Source organism: Oryctolagus cuniculus, chromosome 8 (genome assembly GCF_964237555.1).
Source record: "Oryctolagus cuniculus chromosome 8, mOryCun1.1, whole genome shotgun sequence".
NCBI lineage: Eukaryota > Metazoa > Chordata > Mammalia > Lagomorpha > Leporidae > Oryctolagus > Oryctolagus cuniculus.
In genome coordinates this window covers 14,024,791-14,039,762 of record NC_091439.1, presented here as the reverse complement: position 1 = coordinate 14,039,762, position 14,972 = coordinate 14,024,791, and the positions used below count along the sequence as shown (strand labels likewise).

At 40.5% G+C, this 14,972-nt stretch overlaps 2 protein-coding genes across 7 annotated transcripts in view; one reads left to right on the top strand and one right to left on the bottom strand.

Moving 5' to 3' along the window:
* The window catches only part of LRBA (LPS responsive beige-like anchor protein), a 747,733-nt gene that overhangs the window by 286,997 nt on the left and 445,764 nt on the right, over nucleotides 1-14,972 (bottom strand). For all 6 annotated transcript variants that reach the window (XM_051819347.2, XM_051819345.2, XM_051819348.2 and 3 more), the window contains exon 40: nucleotides 14,459-14,595. In XM_051819347.2, the coding sequence (XP_051675307.2) occupies nucleotides 14,459-14,595 (137 nt within the window). The remainder of the gene's footprint in view (nucleotides 1-14,458; nucleotides 14,596-14,972) is intronic.
* MAB21L2 (mab-21 like 2) lies at nucleotides 8,340-11,094 on the top strand. Its single transcript, XM_008267347.4, has one exon. The coding sequence runs from the start codon at nucleotides 9,423-9,425 to the stop codon at nucleotides 10,500-10,502; it is 1,080 nt and encodes a 359-aa protein (XP_008265569.2). The 5' UTR covers nucleotides 8,340-9,422; the 3' UTR covers nucleotides 10,503-11,094.

Sequence of the window (14,972 nt, the reverse complement as noted above, 5' to 3'; positions counted from 1 at the left end):
ACTTTTATGCTTGTCAGATCTTCTGATGAAAACAAGTGAAAAGCATGAGAAAGTAGTATAAAACTTTCCTTTCTTTAGTGACTCATGTTTTGAGAACCATTTCCCTGCCTGGATCTATCTTTTAACACAACATGAACTTGGTAATATCATAGTTGCTTAGAGCCATGTCATTTCTCTAAGGAGAAGGCTAACCATTTCTTTTTTATTTAATTGTAAACCTGAACTTTCTTTGGCTTCAAGAGCTAATATTACAGAATATCCAATCTTACTGAAAACGTCCAAAAAAAGTGAAAGTCCATTCAATATTTTAGAGGGAAAAACACCTGCTAATTTTGTTTAAACCTTTAAACACATAATATTTTCTTATATTACAAGAATGTACATAATGTTCCAAAAAAGGTTTTATTAACTGACTCTTATTGATTGGTAATTAGGATACTCTTAGAATTTCTTCAAGTTTGGTATTTCATTGTCCCTCAGAACTGTCTCTATAGTTTGTGATTTTTTTCCTTAGGTCTGAAATATTGTAGGCTTATTCTTGTTTATGATAATTTTCCGCATTAAAAATCCCTCATAAGCTTACTTTAGAGCAGCACTGAAAGTCTAAACTTCTGCAGAAAAATTTTTGATGGAAATAAAGTAGCAAAGATATAAATAACAACTTTAGTTAAGCTATGGTAAAAAATTTTACGTATGGTAAAAAAGAATTTTTAGATTTGTGTTGCTATACGAGATAAAAGAGATCACCTAATGCAAATCCCTCATTTAACAACTGAGAAAATAACGGGTACAGACAATGACTTCTTTAAGGTCATCAACATAGCCAAGTCAGGACAAAAATTCAGGGTTTTTGTTTCTTAGACTGATGTTCTCTGTGGTTACTCTCATACTGTCTCTTTTTACTTTATCCATCCAAGTAAGCTACGTGAGAGTGATAACTTCATGTAATTTTTAAAAATACACATATTTCTATTATTTTCGATTGATATTATTAAAGTTTTGATGAACTTGAAGAAAAAAATTAAACAATTTTTACAGCATTTTACCAAAATGTTACTATATAACAATTCACTATTAGGAATAGAAGACCTAATAAGGTATGGTTGGAACCCTTTACTGATCTAATATGATGATTAACTATGCATCTGGTAGCCTTTCGGCTCTTTTGTGTATACCTAACTGATAGCAAAGTGAAAGGGCATGGATAGTGTCTGGTCCCAGTAAGCAAATCATTTGGAAACAGTCATAGCCATAGATCAAAGATTTTTCCACTCTATCTAGATTGATTTAAACCTACTAACTTCAGATTTCGTCTACAGACAAAACCAGTCAGAAAATAAGAGAATGACTCTGTAGAATCCAAAGATAATAAGGAAAGATAGAAAGGAAAAATTCAGAAAAGCAGCAGACTGGCAGAATCTTGATATCCATAGGCCAAGACAGCTGTTTTGTATCCAAGCGTTATTTCAGATGGTTAAAGGAAAACTTTCCATTCCTTAGATCATCAAATGTTATTTCATTTATATTGCACAGATGTCTTCTATACATAGATTACAGCCAATAAAGGGATTTTTTGGTTGTTGTTTAACCACTACAAGAAATCAGAGAAAACTTCTCTTCACATCATATTTACTCTAATTCACAAAATTTGAAGGCAAGAACAAGTTAGATCTTTAATATTTCCATTAAAAATAACACAACATGCACTAAAAATTTCCTATAATCTTAGCATACGATTGACGCCAAGTTACCACTATTAATGATAAAATGGATGAAGTACTGTAGAGACAATATATTTTAAAATAAACTACGATGTTTTAAATGGCTAGATTTCCTAAAATACAACAAAAATCTATCTGCATAATATGCTTAACTGATAATTTTTAAAACAGGTCTATAAAATGTCTCATATGACCTGAAAGAAATATAGAACATATGCCAAGTCTTAGATTTTGAACTCAGTATAGCTCAGGACAGGCTTAATCGACATTGCTTATCTCACTCATCTGTTTCATCAACGTCTGGCACTGATTAAGAGAGAGTGAAAGAGAAGTGAGGATGGCTCGAAGATCCCACGAAATACATATACATGTATATGTACACACACACACACACGTCTCCTTCTTAAACAAATGGTATCACACATTCCTTACACAATAAAATCAGCTTCACATTTTCGTTAGCATTAAATTTAACATTGACTAATCCTGGTTTTCCTGTCCATCACTGGTTCTCTAGGTAGAAGAGACACAAAGAATAATCCACATAGTAAATAATTATTGCTTAACTATTGAATGTATGTACCCTTTCACCTTAAGATAATAGTGAAAGGCAAAGTTATTTAGCAAGTAAAACCTAGTGTGTACCATATAGTACATCAATAAGTTCAAATTGTAACTAAAAAGAAAAAATAAATAAAAGGAAGGGACAAGGAAAGACAAGAAGAGTATCTTCTGGGGCAGGCAACGTGACACAGTGGGCTACAATGCTGCTTGGGATAACTGCATCCCTTACTGTAGTGCCTCGATGGAGTCTCTGCTGTTGTGGGCTTCTGAGCCCACTTCCTGCTAATGCACCTGAGAGGCAGGGCATGTTGCCCACAGTACTTGTGTTCTTGCCACTCATGTGGGAGACCCAGATTGAGTTCCTGGTTCTGAGCTTCAGTCTGGCCTAGCCCTGTCTGTCGTGGGTATTTGAGAAGCGAACCAGAGGATGGAAGAAATTAATTGCACACACACTCTCTCTCTCTCTCTCACTCTCTCTCTCTCACTCTCTCTCTCTCTCTCTGCTTTTCAAATAATAATAAAAAAAGAATCTTATGCTAATGTTTCAGAACAACTGCTTACCTATATAGGAAATAAAAAAAGTAACTGCTGCCAGCTCAAAAATGTGAATGCTAAAAAGGAGAAAAAACTAAATGACTTACGGGTTACACCAAACTGACATAAAACAACATGAGTGAGATTGGAGCAAGTACAGTGAAACACCTTCTGAAAAGTTCTTGCTGAATTAACTCAGAATTTCTTAACATTTCACATCTTAGCTTAACAATACAATGGAATTTATGTTCAGTCAGGCTCAAAGCTGCTTGCTTCGATTTTCTTGAGCATAAATTCCATACTCTATCATTGTACATTTTGGTGAGATCAAATTATATGTGGCTTAATATAGTGCTTATTTATATAGTTGTTATTCAACTCAAGAAAAAAACCTCACATGTATAATATCCTCAACTTTCTCATCCTACTGAACAATCTAAGAATTATAAAAGTGTAGCATGCACAAATACCACTATTCATCTACACAGTAGTATCCTAAGTAATCCACACAAGCTTAAAAGGCTCACAAAACAATACTCACCAAAAGTACATAAAAACATTTTTCAATACAGTTTGATAGGCCTACTATTCAAAGTTACAGCTGTTGCTTTCACCTGACATAACATTATCAAGTTCAAACTGTTTAAATGAGAACTATACTCTTAGGTTATCAAAGACGTTAATTTTTTTTTTTAAAGATATCTGATGGTGGGGGACTATTTTCCACAGCATGCCTGGCAATTTAAAATTAACAGGCACTGCAGTGAACAGTTCAAGGTAAACATTCAACAATTGGTTAGTACAGGTTGATTCCAGAATAACCATTATCAATAGCTTACAAACAACCTCTATGATGTGTCGAAGTTTTGGAAAATTAGATCATTTGATACGATAAAAAAAATGTAGACTTACTTTTAATATAATGTAAACAGTATAATTCTGACGGGTCTGACAGTTTGTATATATGTTTAAATATAACTATTTCAAGAAAATTTTATCAGCAAACATGCTAACAAATTGTGTTATATTTATATTATTATATTATTTATATTTTTTACTTTTATATTATTTACTTTCTGTTTTTACTGGAACACTTTTTAAATTCAGGGAATTGAATACTGCTTCATTTCTCCATTTGTATTTTGACCAAAAAAAGATACTGTTCTTTTTAAAAAAAAATCAAGCATTTTTTATAATTATCTCAAATAATTAGATATAAGGACTAAAAATCAGCAACCAAAATGATATTTCAGAATTCATTTCTTGGTCCTTTGTTTTCTAAAATGTATAAATCCTTCAAAGAGGGATTTATTAAAGTAAATAACCTAATAATTTTTTAATGCTTCTAAAATGTTTCCTGGAAAGCAGATAATATAATCTAAAGTCCGGGTTCTCCCTGGTGAAGATTACTGAAATGCTACATATTATTTCCACAGATAATAAAATAATAGATACCTTTTAAGTCTCACTAATCTGATAAAGTAAAAAATGCACTGAAGTTTAACTCAGTAAACACATTTCTAAGTAAAGATCAGCACAAAATAAAACAGTTTAAGGATTCTGTATTCTCTAGAAACATAAACAGGATTATAACTGTCAGATGTACAGAAGCAATGACTTCAGTCATTAGTTTGGTTTTGCCTCTGAAAAACACAACATGAACTACTACTGAATCATTTCTTTGCAAATCCATACATTCCCTGTAGCAGTTCAAGCTTCATCAGCAGTGCAGGAATGTATAAAAATGACAGGCAAAGGGCATTAGTTTTCTTTTTTCTCCCATACTGTTTTCCTATAAATGAAGCCAGGGTTCCTTCTCGAAGCACTGAGCTAAGGCTGTTTAAGTCAATGCTGAAGGAAAATATAACTGAATTCTCCTTGCAAGAAAGTATTACAATTGGATTATTTACAAGACATTTTTGAGAAAATCAAGTACTGCATTATCTCAGAATGAAACATAAGGTTAGCATTCTAGCTTAATGGCCCATTATTTTCAACTAGGAAGATTTTTCAATTTTTAAAGTATTCTTTCAACTCATCACCTTATCTTAGCACCAGAGTACCCCTTCCTGCTTCCAATTTTAAACACAAAAGTCCCCCAAATTAAAATACACCAATTTTCTTTTGAAAATACATTTGTATAAATATTTAAATGTCCAAGCTTCAGTACTCATTAGGGTTTCAGGGAAGGAGGAAATTCAATTAATTATTAAAAGTTTATTTAATCATGATCAACTAAAAATAGGATGTAATGAGTCATCTGCCTATTTTTCTAGACCTTAAACATTTCACATTTCTCAAAAACTAGTACAGTGATTGTTAAAACCTGGAAATTCTGAGGCTGCAGTTGTAAAGATACACATATTTTGGTTTATGTAAAATCAAAGCGCGCCCACCTCTCCGTAGGTCGTGTACCTCCTTATAGAACCTGCCTGAGGGGATGACGGAAAGGGTAGAGCCTACAGCAGTCCCAAGGGCATGGACTACCCCCAGGCTAACACAAAGACCCCAGATCCCACCCTCAAAGTCCTCCTTCCCTTTTTAGGAATGCCTCGCGGCCAGCCCAACACCACAGCTCTGGGCAGAAGCCTGCTGATGTTGGCGCTGCCTAAACCAAACAAACAAGATGTTTAACAGTCAAATAAAATGTCCCGCGGCCTCCCTAATGAATTTGTCAAGGACCATCAGATTCTGCTCCCCCTCCTTTGCCTCATTAACTCAAGTATGATGAGCCGGATTATAACAAGAGAATACAGATCAATCGGTCTGAAGACCTGAAGTGGCTTTTAGCCTCTCGAGTTTCTTTCTCTCCCTGGGTCTCCTTTAATAGAAGACGGTATCTCCTGCAGAAGGAGCTGCCACTTCGTTTTAATACACCATCAAGGAGCTGCTGATGGACTTCTACACTAACATACATAAAAGCGGAAGTGACAGGGGCTCTTCAATTACGGCCTCCTCGGACGCCGTTTCCCGCTTCAATTATTCAAGCCGAGGAAGAGCGGCTCGGCGCGCACAGCTGAAGCCGCGCCGAGCGCCGCGGCCGCCCCGGCCCGGGCGGGGGGGGGGCACCGGCGACGGGGAGCATTATTTGCTGGAAGTGTTTAAGTTTATTGCTCGAATGATGTTTCTAATTAGTACCACGACCATAAATTAAAGTCGCCTTTGTTTAACTGATTTATTATTTACTAGAGCATCTACCTCAGACAGGGTAAATTGGTAATGAATTGTTTTTAAATCAAAACATTTGTAACGTTTTATCATCCTTCAGCCTCTGTAGGTAAAAGTGGAGAAACGCAGGACCAGGGCGCGACGAAACTTGGCGGTGCGCGACCGGGCCGGGAGCAGAGGAGCGGCGGCCGTGCGGCGGTGGCGAGCGAAGAGTCCGCGCGACCCCACCCGAAGGCGGAGGACGGAGGACGCGGGGGGACTGACCACTCCGGCGGCGCCCCTAGGGCGGCGGGAGAAAACTCGCGCCAGGGCGTCGCGGCCCAGGCCGGCCACGCGCGTGGCCTGGGCCACTCGCGAGTCAGAGGCGACGACGAAGCGGCCGCCTCGAGGGCCAGGGAGGGCGAGCTGCGCGCCCTCTAGCCCCGCCACGAGTCTCCGCCCAGGAACTGCCCCCGGGAGAAGCAGCTTCGGGTCCGCTCCCCGCTGCTCTCACGACTCCCTGCGGCCAAGCGCCTCTCCCGCCTGGCAGTACCGCCCCGGCGGGGAGGAGTGCGGGCTCCCGCACGCGCCAGGCCCAGGGCGCCGGGCTCGTCTGCGCGCTCCGGGGCGCGGGCTGCTTCCCCCAGCAAGGCTGGGCCCGCGCCGCCCCAGGCTCCAACACTGTGGAGCAGCTGACGACAGCTCGGTGCCAGAGTTTCGCGTACGCGCATTTCCGACTTGTTCCTCTTAATTTCTCGCCGCTGAAGATAGAGTCTAAGCAATAAATCCGACTCTCCCCGCCCCCCCCCCCAGCAGGTATTTAGGAAGGGGCTATGGCAAGCAGAGGAGGGGTGTGACAAGCCGCCAGCGGTCCACATCCGCTCCACAGAGGTGAGAAAGAACCAAGAGGTCGGAGTGTCCCACAGCAAGGAGATGGAAAGAAATTAACTTTTCCTGTGCAACGAATTCAGATTCACCTGATCGGCTTTTAAGAGGGAACGCAAGCCTTTCCCACAGGGTTTTTTGCAAAACTAAGTCCTGACCCAAGCGCCTTTTTAGATGTTCATCACACAACCCAGGTCTGGAGTAAAACCTTCCAAATCAAACTAAATATAATCCCATTTACCTGAGTGTATTTAAAACGATGTAAACTCCTGACACCTTAGGTTCAAGTATAACTTCTCAGTATTAACCAAACTGGAAAAAGTGTTGTAGCCGAGAAAGACTGCAATGGGTGCAGCTTGTTACACTAAAGGCACACGCACAAGTTTCACCGAAACGCCAGGAAAGGAGTGAAGCCATCTGTGTAATCAATAACAGGATAGTTACAGGTTTTTGTAGCAGTGAAGTCTTAAAAGCAAGAGTCAATTATGAAAATAAAATCATTTTACAAAAGAAACTCTTTACTGTCTTAGAAAATATTGAAAATCAGATTTGCAGCATTAAGATATCAAGAAAACTTTAATTCAAGTTCGCGTTTACTTTCCTTCATTTTCATTTAGTTTGAAACAATTTTAGTAAATTATTTTAATTTAAAAGTGCCCTACTAAATTTTACCAGTTATAAATTTGCACCATTTCTCACAACTTAGACATCTACTCTCTCAGAAACTGGTTAGCTCTTCATAATAAAATAGTGGCATGAAGTATGTCTGAATTTTAATTATGAAATAATTATCAAACAAGGTGCTTGGGCCAGTTTTGGCCCTGCCTTGTTTTTCGACAGCATATGGAAATTGCTAAAAAGAGATTTATGGTTATAAACCCTCACCCCATATACCACTCCACCCCCCACTGGTGCACATATACAGCAATCGCTCTGACTCTGCAACAATAGGAAGGCAGAGGAGAAGTGGAGAGGAAGACTTTACAGGAGGAAAACACCTAGAAAAATTAGGTCCTTTCCCAGATTCCTCCTTCTTCCTCCCGCTTGCCTTCAAGCCAAATAAATTTTGTTAAAGAGTTTGCATCTTCTCCTGCACAATGTTCAGAATTTTTTTTAAAAAGTGATCCTTCCTGAACCACTGCTAGTGTCGACGGTTATTTCAGCCGTCTGCAGGAAAGTCTCTTCTACAGTCTCTCTTCCTTGCAACTGATAAGAAAGGAGGATCAAGAAGAGGGGGCTGAGAAATGTGTGCGAGCATTTGACTTCTACTATCTCCCCTATTTTCTTACTTCTCTCTGTGCCCCCTTTCTTTATCAAGTGCACTGGTGGCTGCTACCGTTCGCCAAGCGTGCCTGTCTTCTCTCTCGGATTGGCTACAGCACTGACAGCTCGGATAGGGATTGTAGGAACTGAAGCTCCTCCCCCCTCATGATGGCCCTGGGACCATTCATAAACTAAATAACTCCAGGAAACAGCAAGGCAGAGAGGGAGAGGGAGAGGGGGGAGAGAGAGGGAGAGAGAGACACTAGAGAGGTAGAGAGATTGGAGAGGGAGAGAGAAGGGGGGAGACAGAGAGAGACAGAGATCAGATCTGAAGGGAGGAGGGAGAGACGACTCAGAAGTGGAATCTGCACAAGCAACCTAGAGGAGGAGGAGAAAAATCCCGAATCCTTATAACGACACCCCAGATGCAACGCAAGCAACGACTCCGTCGCACTGAAATAGATGTGCGGGCCAAAAGTATAAATTACGAAGCAGAAATGAATATCAAACAACTTCCAGCGGTTTGCACCTAGAGAAAGACAAGAAGAGCCCACTGCAAACAAACCAACCTAAACAACGCCTCCAGTCGGAAAAGAGAGAAACCGCGACAACACGACCCCGGGAGCAGAGACGAGACCAACACGCGGAGACCGCGGGCTTCTGCAAACGTCCGCGCGCGCCGCCCGAGTTGCGCTTCGCCGCTGGCCGGACATTAATTACATCCTTCACCTTGCATTTGGGGGAGGGTGAGGAGGAAGGCACTCACCTACCCTGACCGGAGAAGTCCTATCAGCGTTGGGGAGAAGTTTAAGAATGAACCACTGAATGTTTCGCTTTTATTTTTTAATTTTCTCTAGCACTTAAGAGACCTCATTTCCAGATATCTGGGCCATCTCGGCTGCAGACATCTAAACCTAACCTCTCGGTAACCTGAATTTTTCTTTCAGGCACCCACTCCCCGCGGCCCCCCTCCCAACCGCACGAGGTCATTTTATTTTACATATCAACAAAAAACAAAAACAGTCCCAGCAGGGCCTTTTCTTTTTTTAAAAAATTTTTTTTTTCCTTGATTTTTTTTTCTTCTAATTTTCTGCCGAAGACCCAAAGAGGTTTCGAAAAAGGGAAAGGAAAGAGCCAGCCGGCTGTGGCCGCAGCCGGTCAGCCCAGGTGGACAGCAGAGTGCAAGTGGGGCTGCAGGGGGAGCGCACCGCCTCTTTGGAAAGCCGCAGGGCCACCACCAGTGCCTGAGCCTTGGATCCCTCAACGTACTGCGAGACGCCGGTGTACAGCCCGGACCTGTGCCCCAACATGATCGCCGCGCAGGCCAAGCTGGTCTACCAGCTCAATAAATACTACACCGAGCGCTGCCAGGCGCGCAAGGCGGCCATCGCCAAGACCATCCGCGAGGTCTGCAAGGTGGTCTCGGACGTGTTGAAGGAAGTGGAGGTGCAGGAGCCGCGCTTCATCAGCTCGCTGAGCGAGATCGATGCGCGCTACGAGGGGCTCGAGGTCATCTCGCCCACTGAGTTCGAGGTGGTGCTCTACCTCAACCAGATGGGCGTCTTCAACTTCGTGGACGACGGCTCGCTGCCTGGCTGCGCCGTGCTCAAGTTGAGCGACGGGCGCAAGCGGAGCATGTCCCTCTGGGTCGAGTTCATCACGGCGTCCGGCTACCTCTCCGCGCGCAAGATCCGCTCGCGCTTCCAGACGCTGGTGGCCCAGGCGGTGGACAAGTGCAGCTACCGGGACGTGGTCAAGATGATCGCGGACACCAGCGAGGTCAAGCTGCGCATCCGCGAGCGCTACGTGGTGCAGATCACGCCGGCGTTCAAGTGCACTGGGATCTGGCCTCGCAGCGCGGCGCAGTGGCCCATGCCTCACATCCCCTGGCCTGGCCCCAACCGTGTGGCCGAGGTCAAGGCCGAAGGGTTCAACTTGCTGTCCAAGGAGTGCTACTCGCTGACCGGCAAGCAGAGCTCGGCAGAGAGCGACGCCTGGGTGCTGCAGTTCGGGGAGGCGGAGAACCGGCTGCTGATGGGCGGCTGCCGGAACAAGTGTCTGTCGGTGCTGAAGACGCTGCGGGACCGCCACCTGGAGCTGCCGGGCCAGCCTCTCAACAACTACCACATGAAGACGCTGCTGCTGTACGAGTGCGAGAAGCACCCACGGGAAACGGACTGGGACGAGGCGTGCCTGGGCGACCGGCTCAACGGTATCCTCCTGCAGCTCATCTCCTGCCTGCAGTGCCGCCGCTGCCCCCACTACTTTCTGCCCAACCTCGACCTCTTCCAGGGCAAGCCCCACTCGGCCCTGGAGAGCGCTGCCAAGCAGACCTGGAGGTTGGCCAGGGAAATTCTCACCAATCCCAAAAGCCTGGACAAGCTATAGGGTGCTGGGGACCGCTTGAAAAGCGACGCAAACGGGCGTGCTCTCTCCTACCCACGGCACACAACTACTCAGCGACCAACAGAGCAAACTCCGGACTCTAACTTTTATGTAAGTCACCTGAAAGAAACCGGAATCCGCGAAGACCTCCGTCAATTACGAAGAGAGCAGACCAACGCCCCCACCCCCATCACATTCTTGCACAAAGTGATCGTTTTCTTCCAAACAATGTGAATTTAAAAGGTCACACAAAAGAAGCAATCGGTCTTTGCCACCACAAAATGAAACCCAAGGTACATTTTCAAATCAATGTATAGTAGCTTCCCCGTTCCTTCTTTTACCCCATTCTCTCTCTCTCTCTCTCTCTCTCTCTCTGGCTATCGCTAACTCATTTTGTTTTTGGTTGCCTGAATGTTGTCACCAAGTGAAAAATTTATTTAACTATATGTAAAAATTTCTCTTTAAAAAAAGTTTTACTGATGTTAAATGTATCTCAGTGCCAATGTCAGATGTGTCCCTCCCTCTCTTGCACCTTTACCCTCACCCTAAGCCGTCTTGTTGAAAACAGTAATAAAAATATGACTTTGCATTGTAATTGTTTGTGGATTGTTCTTAAATAAAGGCAGGTAAAATCAGTTTGTAATGTAAAGATGTGAAACTAAAGTAAGAGGTTTCCATCTGAACACTCATTTGCAAAATTTAAAAGACAGCACATGCAAAATTCACTCTACAAGTTCCCACTAAAAACACTACACAAAAAATACAGATTTCATGCAACTAAGATATTTATTTATTCTGTAGATTTCTAAGATTAAAAGTAGCATTTCACCCAAGAAGAAAGAAAACAGTATGGAAAAACAGATTTGATCCTAATCTTTATAAAAGAAATAAAAAAAGCTTGTTCACATAAAAATTAAGAGCTTTGCTTTCTTATGCCATAATTTAAAAAATCCAAGCTGAGTTTGAAATACAGAGGGAATACTTATGCATCTTTTCTGCATAGTTAAGGAAGGCAGTGGACACTTTTCCTTCAACAATCTACTCTCTTCAAGCTTTAATAGAAATTTGAAATTAACCACACCAAAAAAGAATAAAATGATTACAGCAATATTCTTCTCCCACAGCAAATGGTAATTTGAATAACTCAGATTTATAAATTATTTGTTTTAAAATGACTTAGTTAGCAATGCCCTATGATCACTGTTATCCAATTTCAAGAACTATTCTGAAATTTTTATATGCAATTCAAACAAAAAAGTTAATACCATTTTTATAATCAAAGAAAAATTATTGTCCTAAGACTATCAAATAGAAAAAATACCTTCCCTCCTCTCCTCTTCTCTTTGCTTTCCTTGGGCAATGATATAATACACTCATTTTAAAATTTCAACTTTAATGAAGGTTTCTTTTTAATGCAAGGAAATAACTGCTTGGAAAGAAATAATTAGTAAAACTGAAAGTGTCCCAAAGGAATTGGTTTGTCTTCTTTATGTTGGAGGTAACTACATACTCCATTAGTTATGCTAATTGGAGGCACAGGTACATAGTATACTAGACCCTTTAATATTTAAAATTTATTCTTTGCATTTGCCTAGTTTCTGACTTATTGACAAAAAAAATCTATAAATGAGAGATGTAGAGAAAAATGTTCTATGAAGCATTTTTAAAGATCGAAGGAACAAGTTTATTGGTGGGGGTGCAGTATGGAGGGATGAGCAGCAGGCTACCAGGGAAGGAAGAGAATGGAGGAAGTGCCTCCCAGTCTCCAGCCTATTTCACTTTACAGAACAGGTTAAGTTCTAAGATGCTTTGGTAAACATTCCCTGATAAAAACAATTCCATGTTAACCATATAAACTTTGATTTTATCAGTTCTGCAGTCATCTTTACCCTTTCAAACTATATTATATCTATTTTTCTGGTCTCTTTGTAGATGTAGAACAAACTCACCATAACACATAATACTAAGTGGTTGAGACAAACTCACTATTTTCTTAAAATAATAAGGACAAATTTATTCTCTGGATAAAAAGCTGAATTTTCAGAATATTATCAAAGCAAACAGTAGGCACTTATACTGCATGAAAAGATTTTTAAGGACACAGTATTTAGTTCCAAAGATAAAAATGACCATTTTTTATTCACAAAATTATTTACAACACTGCACACATACGTCTCTCGAATTATTTCAAGCAAAAAAGTTTTTTTAAGCCCAGACAAGAAAAAAAAAACACCTCCAATTCAGTATTTTTTACGCTTTCCTATTTAGTGCAATTATCACAGGAAAAAAAGGGAAAGATGAAAAACACTGCAACAAGACAAATGTCCTCATTTACAAAATACTGTAAATAACCTATGTCTATAGGAAATCAAAAATTCTTCCAATAGTTGGCTGAAAATTTTTAAAATATAAATTGGCAGGAGTTTTGATTTCTGAAATACTAGGCAGGTTGCAGAGGTAAAAGACAAATTCTATGATTAGGCTAAAAGATCTCCCTATTTCCCAAGCAACAGGGAAGATAATTAATTTAATGATGCTGCACAGAATAACAGAGAAACAAAAGTTATCACTTCTCTCAAAGGACCAAATATCTTCAAGGAACCAATATCAAAGACCGGTAGAGGTTTTGATTTTGAAAAGAATTCATTAGGCACCTTTAAATTAAATCTAATGTTTAGATTTTAAACAATGTGTATCCAGAAGTGTAATAGAATATTCTGAATTACATATCAACCTCCCTTAAATTCACAAACTATCAGAATAAACAGAGTTGATGTAATTTTGGTAACATTCCTTTCCTAATGAAATTAAAACATATACTCAGGCATTTCAGCCATGTAAAAAAGTAGAAAGATATTCTAATTTTCAGAATTAAAGTTTTCTCTACATGATATTGACTGACTTACCACGTTCAAAACAATCAGTTCCATCACAGCCTTTCTGTCACACAAAATCTACCCACGTTCTGTTCTCAGAAAGGTACCAATATTCAAACAAAGTACTAAAAACATGCATAAGACAAGAAATAATTTGTCTGCAAAGTTTTAAATTACAACATTTTCATGAAGAACTACCTTGAAATAATTCTAAATCATTAAAGTCTAATAATTCACTTATGATTATAAAACCAAAGAACCTACTACCAATAAACTCAGAATGTGTATGCATATGTATACACTATCAACCTGTAAAACAAATTATTCCATTATTCCAAGCCACATCTCTTCCCACAGATTGCTTGTTTTGCTCCTTTTAAAAGAAATTGTTTCCTCGAGAGCAAATTCCACCATTCACTTTCATGAAATAAACCTAATTTTGACTTTATGACTGCATTAAGAAACACAAATGCTTCTTAGTAAAAGTAAAGTTGCCAAGGTCTGAAAAGCAATCAGGAATACATTTTAAAGGGGAAATTACATTTTCATTTAATAATAGGAAATTATGCAGTGCCTTGTAAAACCTACGATAGGTAATGGGAAACAGAGGTATCTCATACACACACACACAAAACATGCGTGCATGCATGACAGAGTAGTAAGTCATGGGGACAAAGCAAGGAGAATGATATATTGGTATTATATCCAGAAAACATAAAGGCTAAACAAAATAATTCCACTCTCAATCTCCCTGAATTTTGTAGCTTAATTCACCCTGGACCCTTTGAGGCAAAATATATTTACAGATGATGTTTCCTGAGGTTCCACCCCCGCCCCCAATGAGCTAATGATAAATGCAATTAAGTGGAAATTGCTTTTGAATCTACATGAACTTCAATAATCTAACTAGCTGGATAGGGAAATCATAAGCTAAAAAAGATAACTACCTTGCATACAAGCAGAAACAATTCCTCAAGAAATTCAAATTAAACGCTGTGGGATTTTAACAAAGCCAGTCTTACCCAACAACAGCCCACCACCCTATCATAAGAACAAAATGAAACCCCCTCCCCATCTTCTCACCTTGGGGTCGATTTTCTTGAAGCTAGGATCCTCTTCATCCACCTCAAAATAGAGTTCAGAGGAGGTGACAGAAAGAGTGCCCTGGACTACAACAGAGGGGGCCACCAGCTGAGCTGGTGTGCTCAGGCTGACAGGACCTGCCAAAATGGAAAGGACAACCCATGTCAACTGAAGGCACATATTTCAGAACACCAAATTTGACCAGAAATCTTATTTTCTAGCTCTTACTTCGAATACCAGACTGCCTGCTAACTTATATACTTACAGATTCCGTCTACTCATATCTCCTCTGAAAATGCAATCAGGATTCTCATACTAGGAGATTTACAACAGGCGGTTAATGATAATGGTAAACTAGGACGCAGTTATTTGACAGGGAGTCTGCAAAGCTTTGGTCTAAACTCTAGGTAAGAAGGTGGCCCTGCTAAGTAAGTCCATCCACATTCCATTTAGAAAACAAGCCTCAGGCTATCAAACAACATGGAACAACAACTAGGAGCTGGGAAGATTCAAT